Here is a 13980-nt window from a genome sequence, read left to right on the forward strand (position 1 = left end):
CCACACTCCCTCCATATTGCAGCACCTAATTTTATTCCCACTAAATGATTGTTCTCCCGCCAGTTCCCCTTCAGGAACCAACTCCAAGTGCCGGTTACTTTCTGGGTGAAGAACGTTTTGCGACATGGGACCCAAATTTTCCTTGTACTAGTTTGAACTTTAACCCTTTGGTCAATCCTGCTTTTACCAGTTAAGTTCCATTCCTCAATCTTTCCCTGGACTTCCCTGCAATTTTTTTTCCACGTTACATGGGTAAGATGGGCATAGAGGGATATGGGCAATTGGGACTAGCTTAGGGATTTTTAAAAAAAGGGCGGCATGGACAAGTTGGGCCGAAGGGCCTGTTTCCATGCTGTAAACCTCTATGACTCCATGACTATGCAAACTTGGAAGATTGTGAGAGTGCTGGCCATGGACTGGGCACTCTGGACTACACAGGGTGGGATTTTCTGGCTTTGCTCGCCCCAGAACTGGAAAATCCCACCCGAGGTCAACGGACCTTTGCATGGTCGAACCCCCCAACGACCCACCGCCCGCTCCAATTCCCATGGCGGGCGAGATGGGAAAATTGCCCTCAGTGTAGGATGCCTGGCATCGCTGGCAGTCAGTAGACAACAATGCTTGGGAAATGAAAGGGAAAATGAAAGACCAAAACAAACAAAGATAGCAAACTGGTAAATAAGTAAGGCATCCGATAAAAAAAATACATGTTTATTGCTGAAACTGTCTAGAATTATTTCCAAGGATTCCAATTAGCATAATCGAATCCAGCAGCAACAAATATTGACCTGTCGCTGTCAAATAGATTTTGCCAATTAATTTACAGGGTGGCAGGCTCTGCGACAGTGATGAAGTATTTTCTTTCATGCCAAGTTATCCAGGTTTATGATTCAACCGGCCGTTAATAATCACCGCGCTCTAAGTAGACAGGAAGGCTGCTAAGTGCTAAACATCAACCCCACTGGTTGGGCTTCCACGGTTCACATCTCAGTGTCACCTGCTGTATGTGTTCACCGTACGGAGGGTAAACCGTGCCTATCCATTCACGGCAGGGTTGTATGGCTAGCACGTGCGTCTCGGTGTCAAGTTAACAAAGAACAAAGAAAATTACAGCACAGGAACAGGCCCTTCGGCCCTCCAAGCCTGCACCGACCATGCTGCCCGACTGAACTAAAACCCCCTTCCGGGGACCATATCCCTCTATTCCCATCCTATTCATGTATTTGTCAAGATGCCCCTTGAATGTCACTACCGTATCCGCTTCCACTACCTCCCCCAGCAGCGAGTTCCAGGCACCCACCACCCTCTGTGTAAAAAACTTGCCTCATATATCTCCTTTGCACGCACTGCAAACTAGCACCAGGGTAGCATATTATCCGTGCCTGCTATTAGCCGTGGATCTAACTGCAATGATTCACACAACTGCAAACTACACCTCGGGTAAAAGATTAACAGTTCTCCAACATCAGTTGCTATCTGGGTCACGTACACCAAACTGTTAACTTGCTGTATCTACGCAATGCACACAGGGCAAAAGGTGAGCATTATCACTCCACTTCTCAAAGGCTTGCAGTGTGTCAGGGACTCACGTTTAGACAGCATCCAATCTCCCAGATCATCTCATCTGCAAACATTGCAAGTGTAGTGGGGGTGTTCTAAACTGCCCAAGCCAACCTCTCAGCCCCAGGATGAGAGGGGCCCCCTATCTGCTGACCCTGGGGACAGTCCCGCCACTTGCTTATTGCACGACAATGATCTCTCCCTCAATGTCATTAAAGCAAAGGAGATAGTCATCGACTGCAGGGAGCGTAGTGGAGAACATGCCCCTGTCTACATCAATGGTAATGAAGTGGAAATGGTCGAGAGCTTCAGGTTTCTAGGTGCCAGATCACCAACAACCTGTCCTGATCCCTCCACGCTGACGCTATAATTAAGAAAGTACACCAACGCCTCTACTTTCTCTGGAGGCTAAGGAAATTTGGCATGTCCACTACGACACTCACCAATTTTTACAGATGCACCATAGAAAGCATCCTTTCTGGTTGTATCACAGTTTGATATGGCTCCTGCTCTGCCCAAGACCGCAAGGAACTACAAAGGGTCGTGAATGTAGCCCAATCCATCATGCAAGCCAAATTCCCATCCATTGACTCTGTCTACATTTCCCGCTGCCTCGGCAAAGCAGCCAACATAATCAAGGACCCCACGCACCCCGGACATTCTCTCTTCCACCTTCTTCCATCGGGAAAAAGATAGAAAAGTCTGAGGTTGTGTACCAACCGACTCAAGAACAGCTTCTTCCCTGCGACTTTTGAATGGACCTACCTTATATTAAACTGATCTTTCGCTACATCCTGGGGGCGATCTCCCAGCCCGCTGTGCTGCTTTTGTAGTGCAGCGGACTGGGGGGCTCAAGCGGAGGCTGTTTCGCGAGCTCCCCATTGGGAGCCACGGCCTCCGCGAATCTCCGGCAGCCGGATATCCGTCTCCGTCAGCTCTGTGCCAGAAATCGGCGCCGAGTTGCATAATTTATTTAAATTATAATTTCCATATCATTTAAATATCATTAGCGGGCCTGGGACTGAAATTTCCATTGAGGCTGGACATGTTCGGGGGGGGGGGGGGAGGGCAACGATTGGGCCATGTTGGGGGGGGGGGGGGAGGCGGCGATGGGGGGGGTGGGGTCGCGGGGCTGGCCAGTGATCGGGTTGGCCAACGATCGGGCGGCCGGCAGTGCGGGGCCACTGCGCTTGTGCCAATCTCGGCGCTGACAGATCAACGCCTGCGCAATGGCGCACTCAGCACTGTGCTGCCGGCCTCTCCAGTGGGAATAGGCCCCACCCTCTGATTCCTGCAGTGATTCACGCTGGTGCACTCCGCAGTGCACAGAGTGTGGGAGATTCATTTTGAAACTCCCGCTAAAAAAACCCAGCAGGATTTACTCCAGTTTTTACGCGAATCCGACACTTAAGAGTTTTTTTGGGAGATCGTCCTATCTCTGACTGTAACACTACACTCTGCACTCCCTTCTCCCCTATGTACTCTATGAATGGTATGCTTTGTCTGTATAACGTGCAAAAAAAAATACTTTTCACTGTATGTTAATACACGTGACAATCATAAATCAAATCAATTCAACTTGCTTATAAGATATCCCGCAACACAGAGCAGTGAGTTGGAGCACAAGAATGGCCACAGTGCTGCCTAAGGGGCTGTATAGAATGATACAGTAAGGAGTCTAACAACACCAGGTTAAAGTCCAACAGGTTTATTTGGTAGCAAACGCCACACAAGCTTTCGGAGCGTTCGGCCCATCGAGTCTGCACCCACCACAATCCCACACAGGACCTATCCCCATAACGCCATCCATTTACCCCAGCTAGTCCATTTCCTGGCTTAGGTCACTGTCTGTGTGGAGTTTGCACATTCTCCTCATGTCTGCGTGGGTTTCCTCCGGATGCTCCGGTTTCCTCCCACAGTCCAAAGATGTGCGGGTTAGGTTGATTGGCCATGCTTAAATTGCCCCTTAGTGTCCTGAGATGTGTAGGTTAGAGGGATTAGTGGGTAAAATATGTAGGGATATGTGGGTAAGGCCTGGGTGGGATTGTGGTCGGTGCAGACTCGATGGGCCGAATGGCCTCTTTCTGTACTGTAGGGTTTCTATGATTTCTATGATAGTCCCCCAGATACAAAGGAGCAATTTAGCATGGCCAATCCACCTAGCCCGTACATCTTTGGACTGTGGGAGGAAACCGGAGCACCCGGAGGAAGCCCACGCAGAGACGGGGAGAATGTGCAAGCTCCATGCAGACAGTGACCCGAGGCTGGAATTGAACCCGGACGCTGCTCCGAAAGCTAGTGGCGTTTGCTACCAAATAAACCTGTTGGACTTTAACCTGGTGTTGTTAGACTCCTTACTGTGTTTACCCCAGTCCAACGCCGGCATCTCCACATCATGACTAGAATGATACAGCACAGATAGAGGCCACTCGGCCCATTGTATCAGAGCCAGCTCTTTGGTAGAGGTATCCAATTAATCCAACCATGGTGACTGTATAGCTTTACTCCAAAGGGGATCGCATTAAGTTGTATGAAACCCTTCTGCTGGACAACATCATCGAGTGAAACCCCAACATTAAAGGCAGCTTGGAGGAGTTCTTGCTTTATCTTAACCTCCTTCTGTTACATATTCAATTCTTAAACTACGCTGACCTCGCTGGGTTCTGAAGCTCATGCTCAGCAGACTTTGACTAGGGGTCGAATATAAAATGCTTGGGCCTCGCTAAAGAGCGAGTGCAGTGAAGGTGAAAAGCCAGGTGCTGGAAATCCAAATTAAAAATCTGAAATAAGAACAGGAAAAGCTGGAAAACCTCGGCAGGTCTGGCAGCATCTGTGGAGAGAGAAACGGGGCAAACGTTTCGAGTCCGTGACTCTTTTTCAGAATATTTGATTGGATTCAAAACATTATAGAATAGAATCCCTACAGCGCAGAAGGAGGCCACTCGGCCCATCGAGTCTGCACCCACCACAATCCCACCCAGGCCCTATCCCCATAACCCCATGCATTTACCTTAGCTAGTCCCCCAGACACTAAGGGGCAATTTAGCATGGCCAATCCACCTAGCCCGTACATCTTTGGACTGTGGGAGGAAACCGGAGCACCCAGAGGAAACCCACGCAGAGACGGGGAGAATGTGCAAACTCCATGCAGACAGTGCCCCGAGGCTGGAATTGAACCTGGGCCCCTGGCGCTGTGAGGCGGCAGTCAAATGCTTAGAATCATAGAATCCCAACAGTGCAGAAGGAGGCCATTCGGCCCATCGAGCCTGCACCACCCACAATCCCACCCAGGCCCTATTCCCGTAACCCCACATATTTACCCTGCTAATCCCCCTGACATTAGGGTCAACTTAGCACAGCCAATCAACCTAACCCTAATCTTCGGACTGTGGGAGGAAACCGGAGCACCCGGAGGGAAACCCACGCAGACACGGGGAGAATGTGCAAACTCCACACAGACAGTGACTCAAGGCCGGAATTGAACCCGGGTCCCTGGAGCTGTGAGGCAGCAGTGCTAACCACTGTGCCACACTGCTGTGACGATCATGCATATGTGGCCCACCTTTTGGGCAGCATATCCCCAAAATCCCAACCTGATTCTCCCCAATCGCCACCCCCACCACCCCCTGTCCCGTCCCTCGGCCCCTTCTGCGGAAATATCACTGATTATTCCAGCTGCTCCGGGCTCCTCCGCTCACTCAACTCTCTCGTCTCTGGCCGTGAGACTCAGCTGATTCATTCCCTGCATTTGCCCTTGATCTCCCTGATCGCTGGGAAGGACAAGCAGCCCCAACACCAGGCTACACAATGCTGTCCGGCAGCCGGCTGAGACATTGATCCATTGAACACTGGCGGCTGTGTTTGTTGTGTGTTAATCTCTGCCATGACAGGAAGCGGCAGGCCGATGGGAGGGGGAGCCAGAGATGCGCGATTAATTCCATCCCTTGTTATCTCCTCATTCCCTGCCCCGGCTCCCCACTCAGACTGAACCCCCTCGTGTTCATCGAATTAATGCAACCCTAAGAAAAACCACCAACCGTACCACTCCTTAGATCATAAAATCATAGAATAATACAGTGCAGAACATGGAAACTAGAAGCCGGAGGAGGCCATTCGGCCCTCCCAGCCTACTCCGCCATTCATTCTGATCATGGCTGATCATCGAATTCAATATCCTGATACCCCCCTTCCTCCCATATCCCTTTAGCCTCAAGCCCTAATTTCTTCTTGCAATCAGACAACGTTTTGGCCTCAACTACTTTCTGTGGGAGTGAATTCCACACATTCACCACCCTCTGGGTGAAGAAATTTCTCCTCACCTCAGTCCTAAAAGGTTTACCCCTTATCCTCAAACTATGACCCCCTAGTTCTGGATTCCCCCACCATTGGGAACATTCGTTCTGAATCTACCCTGTCTAACCCTGTTAGACTTTTGTAAGTTTCTATGAGATCCCCTCTCACTCTTCTAAACCCCAGTGAATATAATCCTAACCGACTTAGTCTCTACTCATATGACAGACCTGCCATTCCAGGAATCAGCCTGGTAAACCTTCGTTGTGCTCCCTCTATAGAGACCTTTTGGCTCATCGCGTCTGCACCGACACATGAGAAACACCTGAACTCCCAGCTAATCCCATTTACCAGCACTTGGCCCATAGCCCTGAATGTTATGATGTGCTAAGTGCTCATCCAGGTACTTTTGGAAGGATGTGAGGCATCCCGCCTCCACCACCCTCCCAGGCAGCGCATTCCAGACCATCACCACTCTCTGGGTAAAAACGTTTTTCCTCAGATCTCCCCTAAACCTCCTGTCCCTCACCTTGAACCCATGTCCCCTCGTGATTGACCCTTCAACTAAGGGGAACAACTGCTCCCTATCCACCCTGTCCATGCCCCTCATAATCTTGTACACCTCAATCAGGCTGCCCCTCAGTCTTCTCTCCGCTCGAGAAAACAACCCAAGACGAGATTAAACATTCTCTGACAATTCCGCTCAGATCTGCGTGGCCACCACTCGGGAGACATTTCATTACCTTGCGCTGTCTGTTTCTCATCGTGGGTTACAGAATTCTGTCCCTGGGCTAATACCTTTCCCCCAACCAGTATCACTCTCCAGTCAGTTACCTCGCTGCTGTGTGTGGGATCTTGCTGTGTGTGAATTGGCTGCTGTCTTTCGATGTAATAGTGACCACACTTCAAAAATACTCACTGGCAGACAAAGGGTTTGGAAATGTCCTGTGGTTGTTAATAGGCCCTTTCTAAACGCGAGTTCTTCCATTACTGGTCCAATTGCCCCAGCTATACGATTTGTATCGATTCTAAGGATAATGGGGGGGGTTTATGGAAAGCTCATGCTACATCCATTAGCAACCTCCCCGGAAATGAGATAAATCCAACAGCTGCTCAGTAAATTTGGAAATGTGATGCATTCAAATCCAGACGGTGCCCCAAAAATATCAACCAGAAGTAGAGAAAAGCTTCAACAGGGACAAAGCAATTGGGAAGATCTACCCCAGCAATCCCTCATATTCTAGATATTTGTAGGATGGATTTAGCTGGACAGTTTGCAGGTCTGACTTCAAATATTCAACACCAAACTCATTTTGCTTTTCCAGAATAATTATCCAACTTGCTGCTCTCTTATCACCTTACTGGTCTTGAGTAACGCAGTTTCGTAACTTTGAATCATGCTCCCTAACCAATTGAAAGAAACATAAATTAAATTAACTTAGAATCCTTACAGATGTCAGAGAAAGGGAGAGAGAGAGACAGACAGACAGAGACACACAGAGAGAGAGAGACAGGGGGAGAACGAGAGAGACAGAGACAAAGGGAGAGTGAGACAGAGGGAGAGAGAAGCAGAGGGAGAGAGAGACAGAGTGAGAGAGAGAGACAGCGGGAGAAAAAGACAGAGGGAGAGAGAGAGATAGAGCGAGAGGGAGATAGAGAGAGACAGAGGGAGGGAGAGAGAGACAGAGGGAGGGAGAGAGAGACAGAGGGAGGGAGAGAGAGACAGAGGGAGGGAGAGAGACAGAAGGAGGGAGAGAGACAGAAGGAGGGAGAGAGACAGAGGGAGGGAGAGAGAGACAGAGGGAGGGAGAGAGAGACAGAGGGAGGGAGAGAGAGACAGAGGGAGGGAGAGACAGAGGGAGAGAGAGACAGAGGGAGAGAGAGACAGAGGGAGAGAGAGAGAGACAGAGGGAGAGAGAGAGAGACAGAGGGAGAGAGAGAGAGACAGAGGGAGAGAGGGAGAGACAGAAGGAGAGAGAGAGAGAGAGACAGAGGGAGAGAGAGCGAGAGACAAAGGGAGGGAGAGAGAGGGAGAGAGAGAGAGATACATATACAGAGGGAGAGAAAGCCAGAGGGAGTGAGAGAGACAGAGGAAGAGAGAGAGAGAGAGACAGTGGGAGAGAGGGCGAGAGAGATAGAGGGAGTGACAGAGAGAGAGAGAGAGGCAGAGGGAGTGAGAGAGACAGTGGGAGAGAGACAGGGAGAGAAAGAGCGAGTCAGAGAAACAGACAGAGACACAGAGACAGCATTAGCACAGTCTGTAATTGAGGCACAGGCACAGAAGTGAAGGTCATTGTGTGAATTGTTATGAAATGAGCTTGACTGTGAATTTGAAATTCTGGCATGTTCTTGGTCCTGAAGATCACTAAAATGTTCTTCAACATTTACAGAACGTGAGAACACAAGAGCTAGCAGATGGAGTAAACCATATGGCTGGTCAGACCTGTTCCACCACTCAGTACCATCATAGCTGACCTTCTGGCTCCAGTTCCCCATCCGCTCTCCGTATCCCAGAATTCCCCGAGACCAGCAATCTGTCTATCCCAGCTTAAATATAGCCAATGATGGCACACCCATAACCCTCTGGGTAGGAGCATTCAAAAGTTCCCATGTCTTTGAGTCCACATCTCAGTCCTAATTTACTGTGCCCTTATCCTGGATGTCAGATGCCTGGATATTCCCAGCCTCTCCGTGTCTACCCTGTCAAGCCCCTCCAGAATCATGATTGTTCCAATGAGGTCACCTCTCATTCTGCTAACCTCCAGAATGTAGAGCCAGTTTACTTAGTCTCTCATCACGGAGCAATGGCTGAACTGCCTCCGATGCAGGGACATCCTTTGGGGCGGCGCAGTGGTTAGCACTGCTGCCTCACAGCTCCAGGGACCCGGGTTCGATTCCCGGCTTGGGTCACTGTCTGTGCGGAGTTTGCACATTCTCCCCGTGTCTGCATGGGTTTCCTCCGGGTCCTCCCACACTCCAAAGATGTGCATTGGCCATGCTAAATTGTCCATTAGTGTCCCAGGATGTGTAGGTTAGAGGGATTAGCAGGGTAAATGTGTGGGGTTATGGGAATAGGGCCTGGGTTGGATTGTGGTTGGCGCAGACTCGATGGGCCGAATCCTTCTGCAAGGTAGGGACTCTATGATCCTTCCGTAAGCAGGACTCACCTTCATCAAAGGGCTTCTGATCCCAGCTTCGGATATAGTCATCCTGCACAAAAGGAGAAGGATATTGTCATTCAAAGAGAAAGTTAATCATGCTTACACCATCATTACCCCTTAATGCAGCTCTCTGACAACTGAAAACACAATGCAAGACTTGCATTCATATAACGCCTTATCAAACCTCAGAAACAATTGGTAATTCTTCTTGGAGTCCCATGGCTTGTTGCATTTGGCATCCTTTACCCCTGATAATTTTAAATGTTAAGGGCGGCACGGTGGCACAGTGGTTAGCACTGCTGCCTCACAGCGCCAGGGACCCGGGTTCAATTCCTGGCTTGGGTCACCGTCTGTGTGGAGTTTGCACATTCTCCCCGTGTCTGCATGGGTTTCCTCCGGGTGCTCTGGTTTCCTGCCACAGTCCAAAGATGTGCGGGTTAGAGGGATTGGCCATGCTAAATTGATCACTAGAACCAGAGGGCACAACCTCAGGCTAAAGGGGCGATCCTTTAAAACTGAGATGAGGAGGAATTTCTTCAGCCAGGGAGTGGTGAATCTGTGGAACTCTTTGCCGCAGAAGGCAGTGGAGGCCGGGTCACTGAGTGTCTTTAAGACAGAGATAGATAGGTTCTTGATTAATAAGGGGGTCAGGGGTTATGGGGAAAAGGTAGGAGAATGGGGATGAGGAAAATATCAGCCATGATTGAATGGATGAGCAGACTCGATGGGCCGAGTGGCCTAAGTCTGCTCCTATGTCTTATGGTCTTATTTGATTTGATTTATTCTTGTCACATGTATTAACATACAGTGAAAAGTATTGTTTCTTGTGCGCTATACAGACAGAGCATACCGTTCATAGAGAAGGAAAGGAGAAAGTGCAGAGTGTGATGTTACAGTCATAGCTAGGGTGTAGCGAAAGATCAACTTAGTGTGAGGTAGGTCCATTCAAAAGTCTGATGGCAGCAGGGAAGAAGCTGTTCTTGAGTCGGTTGGTACGTGACCTCAGACTTTTGTATCTTTTTCCCGATGGAAGAAGGTTGGAAAGAGTATGTCCGGGGTCCTTAATTATGCTGGTTACTTTTCCGAGGCAGTGGGAAGTGTAGACAGAGTCAATGGATGGGAGGCTGATTTGCGTTGTGGACTGGGCTACATTTACGACCCTTTGTAGTTTTTTGCGGTTCTGGGCAAAGCAGGAGCCATACCAAGCTGTGATACAACCAGAAAGAATGCTTTCTATGGTGCATCTGTAAAAGTTGGTGAGAGTTGTAGCTGACATGCCAAATTGCCCCTTAGTGTCCCAAAATGCGTAGGTTAGATGGGTTAGCCATGGTAAATGTGTGGGGTTACAGCAGGGATAGGGCAGGGGAGAGGGCCTGGGTAAGATACTCTTGATGTGGAGATGCCGGCGTTGGACTGGGGTAAACACAGTAAGAAGTTTAACAACACCAGGTTAAAGTCCAACAGGTTTATTTGGTAGCAAAAGCCACACAAGCTTTCGAGGCTCTGAGCCCCTTCTTCAGGTGAGTGGGAATTCTGTTCACAAACAGAACTTATAAAGACACAGACTCAATTTACATGAATAATGGTTGGAATGCGAATACTTACAACTAATACTCTGTCAGAGATCCTGTGCAGACCCGATGGGCCGAACGGCCTCTTCTGCACTGTAGGGAATCTATGATTCTATGTTAAATTAATATGGTGGCCATAGAGCCTTCTCTCCTTCCCACACCATCTCAGGATATTGGACTGGCTCCCTTGACCATTCTCTGGCACACAGGTTATCGGAGTGGGTTTGAACCAGTTTTCCGTGTGTACAGTGAATGGACCGTGACCACAATGGCTGAAGGAGGAGGGGGGTGTAAGACAGAGGAATTCCTCCCGGACACCATGTAAACTGGCCACCTGAAAAAAAACCAGGAAGGTTCCTGCTGATTCCGACTGGGAGATGGTGAAGTCCTGCCCTGCCCCCCCCGATACTCTGCTGGGAATTAATTGATGCCGTAAAGACAGATCCATCTCCTCACATCGAATTCATTTTCTCCCCAGCACCAACTCAACACTTAAAACAATTAACTCCAGAGTTTATTGATTTTCCTTGAGGTGGTGGTATGACAGAGAATATATCACATACTACATGGTCATATAATAGATTGCTTCAATGGTGTTACACTCAGCCATCTAAGGACAGAAGACCATACCTCACTCTATACCAGTGGGTCCCAGCCAGTATGCCATGGCACACTGGTGTGCCGTGAAGACCCCCCCCAAGTGTGCCGTGAAAAAATATTCAAAATTATTCCTGTAGTTGAACTAAAACTAACCTTTGTCATAAGAACTAGGAGCAGGAGTAGGCCATCTGGCCCCTCGAGCCTGCTCCGCCATTCAATAAGATCATGGCTGATCTTTTCGTGGACTCAGCTCCACTTACCCGCCCGCTTTCTTCAGAGCTGCCTTGAGCCCTGTGCTCTGAATCTCCAAGACCTGATGAATCTCGGACGTCCCGAGCATGCACTGGCTGGTTAGAGTCGCACATTCGCGGTTTAAATTTTTTACATTGGTCGGGCCCATTGACCAACGGGACTTGGAGCTGAAGACTAAGGTCCCCGTGCGCCCGCGCAAAAAGGGAAAACTCAAAAAGGGTGCAAAAACCCTGGGAGAAAAAGTTAAAGTTAATTTATTAGTCACAAGTAAGGCATACATTAACACTGCAATGAAGTTACTGCGAAATTCCCCTAGTCGCCACACTCCGGCGCCTATTCGGGCAGTGCACCTAACCGGCACATCTTTGGACTGTGGGAGGAAACCGGAGCACCCGGAGGAATTGGGATTGTGGCCGGTGCAGACTCGATGGGCCTAACGGCCTATTTCTGTACTGTAGGGTTTCTATGATTTCTATCTCCTTTGATTATATTACAACCCGTCACTATACTTCCTGTGAAGACAGAAACAACTTGCATTTATATAGCACCTAGAACATCACAAAGCATTTTAAAGGGAGCAACTGCACAAAAAAAAAACACTGAACCAAAAGGGAAGATGCTCGGACACACGACCAAGAGCCGGGGTCAAAGGATGTACAAGGCAAGTTTTTTACATGGAGGGTGGTGGGTGCCTGGAACTCACTGCCGGGGGAGGTAGTGGAAGCAGATACGATAGTGAGTTTTAAGGGGTGTCTGGACAAATACATGACTAGAATGGGAATAGAGGGATATGGTCCCCGGAAGGGTAGGGGGTTTTAGTTCAGTTGGGCAGCATGGTCGGTGCAGGCTGGGAGGGCCGAAGGGCCTGTTCCTGTGCTGTAATTTTCTTTGTTCTTTGATGTAGGTTTTAAGGAGCATCTTAAAAGGAGAGAGGCCAAGAAGGAATTTCAGAGCTTAAGGCTTAGGTGACTGGAGATCTGGCAGCTAATAATGGAAATTGGGGAATACTCCTCAGCGCACTCCTCTCTACAAAGAAGCAAATTAAATAGGGGTATCAGACAAAAAGTCACCAAGAGACCGAAGCCCAGGTCACACCAGTAACCAGAGAGAAAGCGATATTAAAACACATCATTCAGCCAGAGGACAATTCAAACATGTCCAGTGGCTCGATACTGCTGAGGTGTAGCAGCGAAAGGCCAGACACCTTTCTACTAAGTCCCTAAAACTGAGCTGCGCCAATATTAGCGCACGGTCGGTGAATTTCAGAACTCAGATCGACTTAAACAGGTTCGAGCTATTAAAATGACGGATGGGATGAATTTCAAATGAATGGGTCAAGCTTACGCTAATATTTGCTTCTAGACGTTAATAATTTCAGGGTTTAAACTAAGTGACTGTTAAAAGCTGGTGCCTTGCGTTTTATGTTACAATGAACTGGGACACATGCTGCCGCAGTACAAGAGGGAACAAGTGTGTACAACATCCAATAGAACTGGTCCAATATATCACTGAGGGAATTGTCTGAGTACAGTGTGTAGTGTCATTTAGGAATACAAGAATGGGAGAAGGCCATTCGGCCCCTTGGGGCTATTCTGCCATTCTGTGTGATCGCATGGCAGGTCTACAACCTAGCTCCAGATACCCAGCTTTACCCCAGTGACCGTAAACATGTAATTGACAGAAATCCAGCAATCTCCATTTTAATATTAACAACTGATTCAGTTGCCATTTGTGGAGGAGAGTTCCAAGCTACCATCACCCTCTCATTGCGCGTAGAACTATAGGACCCTGGAACCGTAGAATCTCTACAGTGCAGAAGGAGGCCATTTGGCCCATCGAGTCTGCACCAACTCTCCGAAAGAGCATCTTACCCAGGCCCACTCCCATTCTATCCCTGTTAACTCCACTCATTTACCATGGCTAATCTACCTAACCTACACATCTTGGGACACTAAGGGGCAATTTAATGTGGCCAATCCACCTAACCTGCACATCTTTGGACCCAAGCCAGGAATTGAACCCGGGTCCCTGGCGCTGTGAGGCAGCAGTGCTAACCACTGTGTTTCCTAATTTCACTCCAGCAAGTTTTGGTTCTAACGTTTAGATCGTGCCCCTAGTTCGAGGCAGCCCACCCAGTTTCCTCCCAATCTACCCTCTCAGTTCCCCTTAACACCCGGAAAACCTTGACCAAATCACTCCTTAACTTGTTAAATTCCAGGGAATACCATACCATCTTGTTTAATTTTTCGGTGTAGTTTAACTCTTGCAGTCCAGGTATCATTCTGGTAAATCCATGCTGCACTCCCGGCAAGCGCTACACATGAAGGTATGGGACCCTGGACTGCTTATCTAGATGTGGCCTAACCAGGGTTTTGTGTAGTTGAGGCCTGCCTTATATCTCATTATGTTTCATTACTGAAGGCTAACGTTCCATTAGCCTTTTTAATTATGTTCTGTACCTGTTCACAGCACGATCATAATCTGTGTACCCTTGGGGGCGGCACGGTGGAACAGTGGTTAGCACTGCCGTCTTACAGCGCTAGGGA

The 13980-nt window shown here is 48.8% G+C and overlaps 1 protein-coding gene across 1 annotated transcript in view; it reads right to left on the minus strand.

The window, feature by feature from the left end:
* The window catches only part of LOC144480226 (testican-2-like), an 87006-nt gene that overhangs the window by 35419 nt on the left and 37607 nt on the right, over window positions 1-13980 (minus strand). The window contains exon 2 of the mRNA XM_078199476.1: window positions 9018-9060. Coding sequence (XP_078055602.1) covers window positions 9018-9060 — 43 coding nt within the window. The remainder of the gene's footprint in view (window positions 1-9017; window positions 9061-13980) is intronic.

This window comes from Mustelus asterias, chromosome 28 (genome assembly GCF_964213995.1).
Source record: "Mustelus asterias chromosome 28, sMusAst1.hap1.1, whole genome shotgun sequence".
Taxonomy (NCBI): domain Eukaryota; kingdom Metazoa; phylum Chordata; class Chondrichthyes; order Carcharhiniformes; family Triakidae; genus Mustelus; species Mustelus asterias.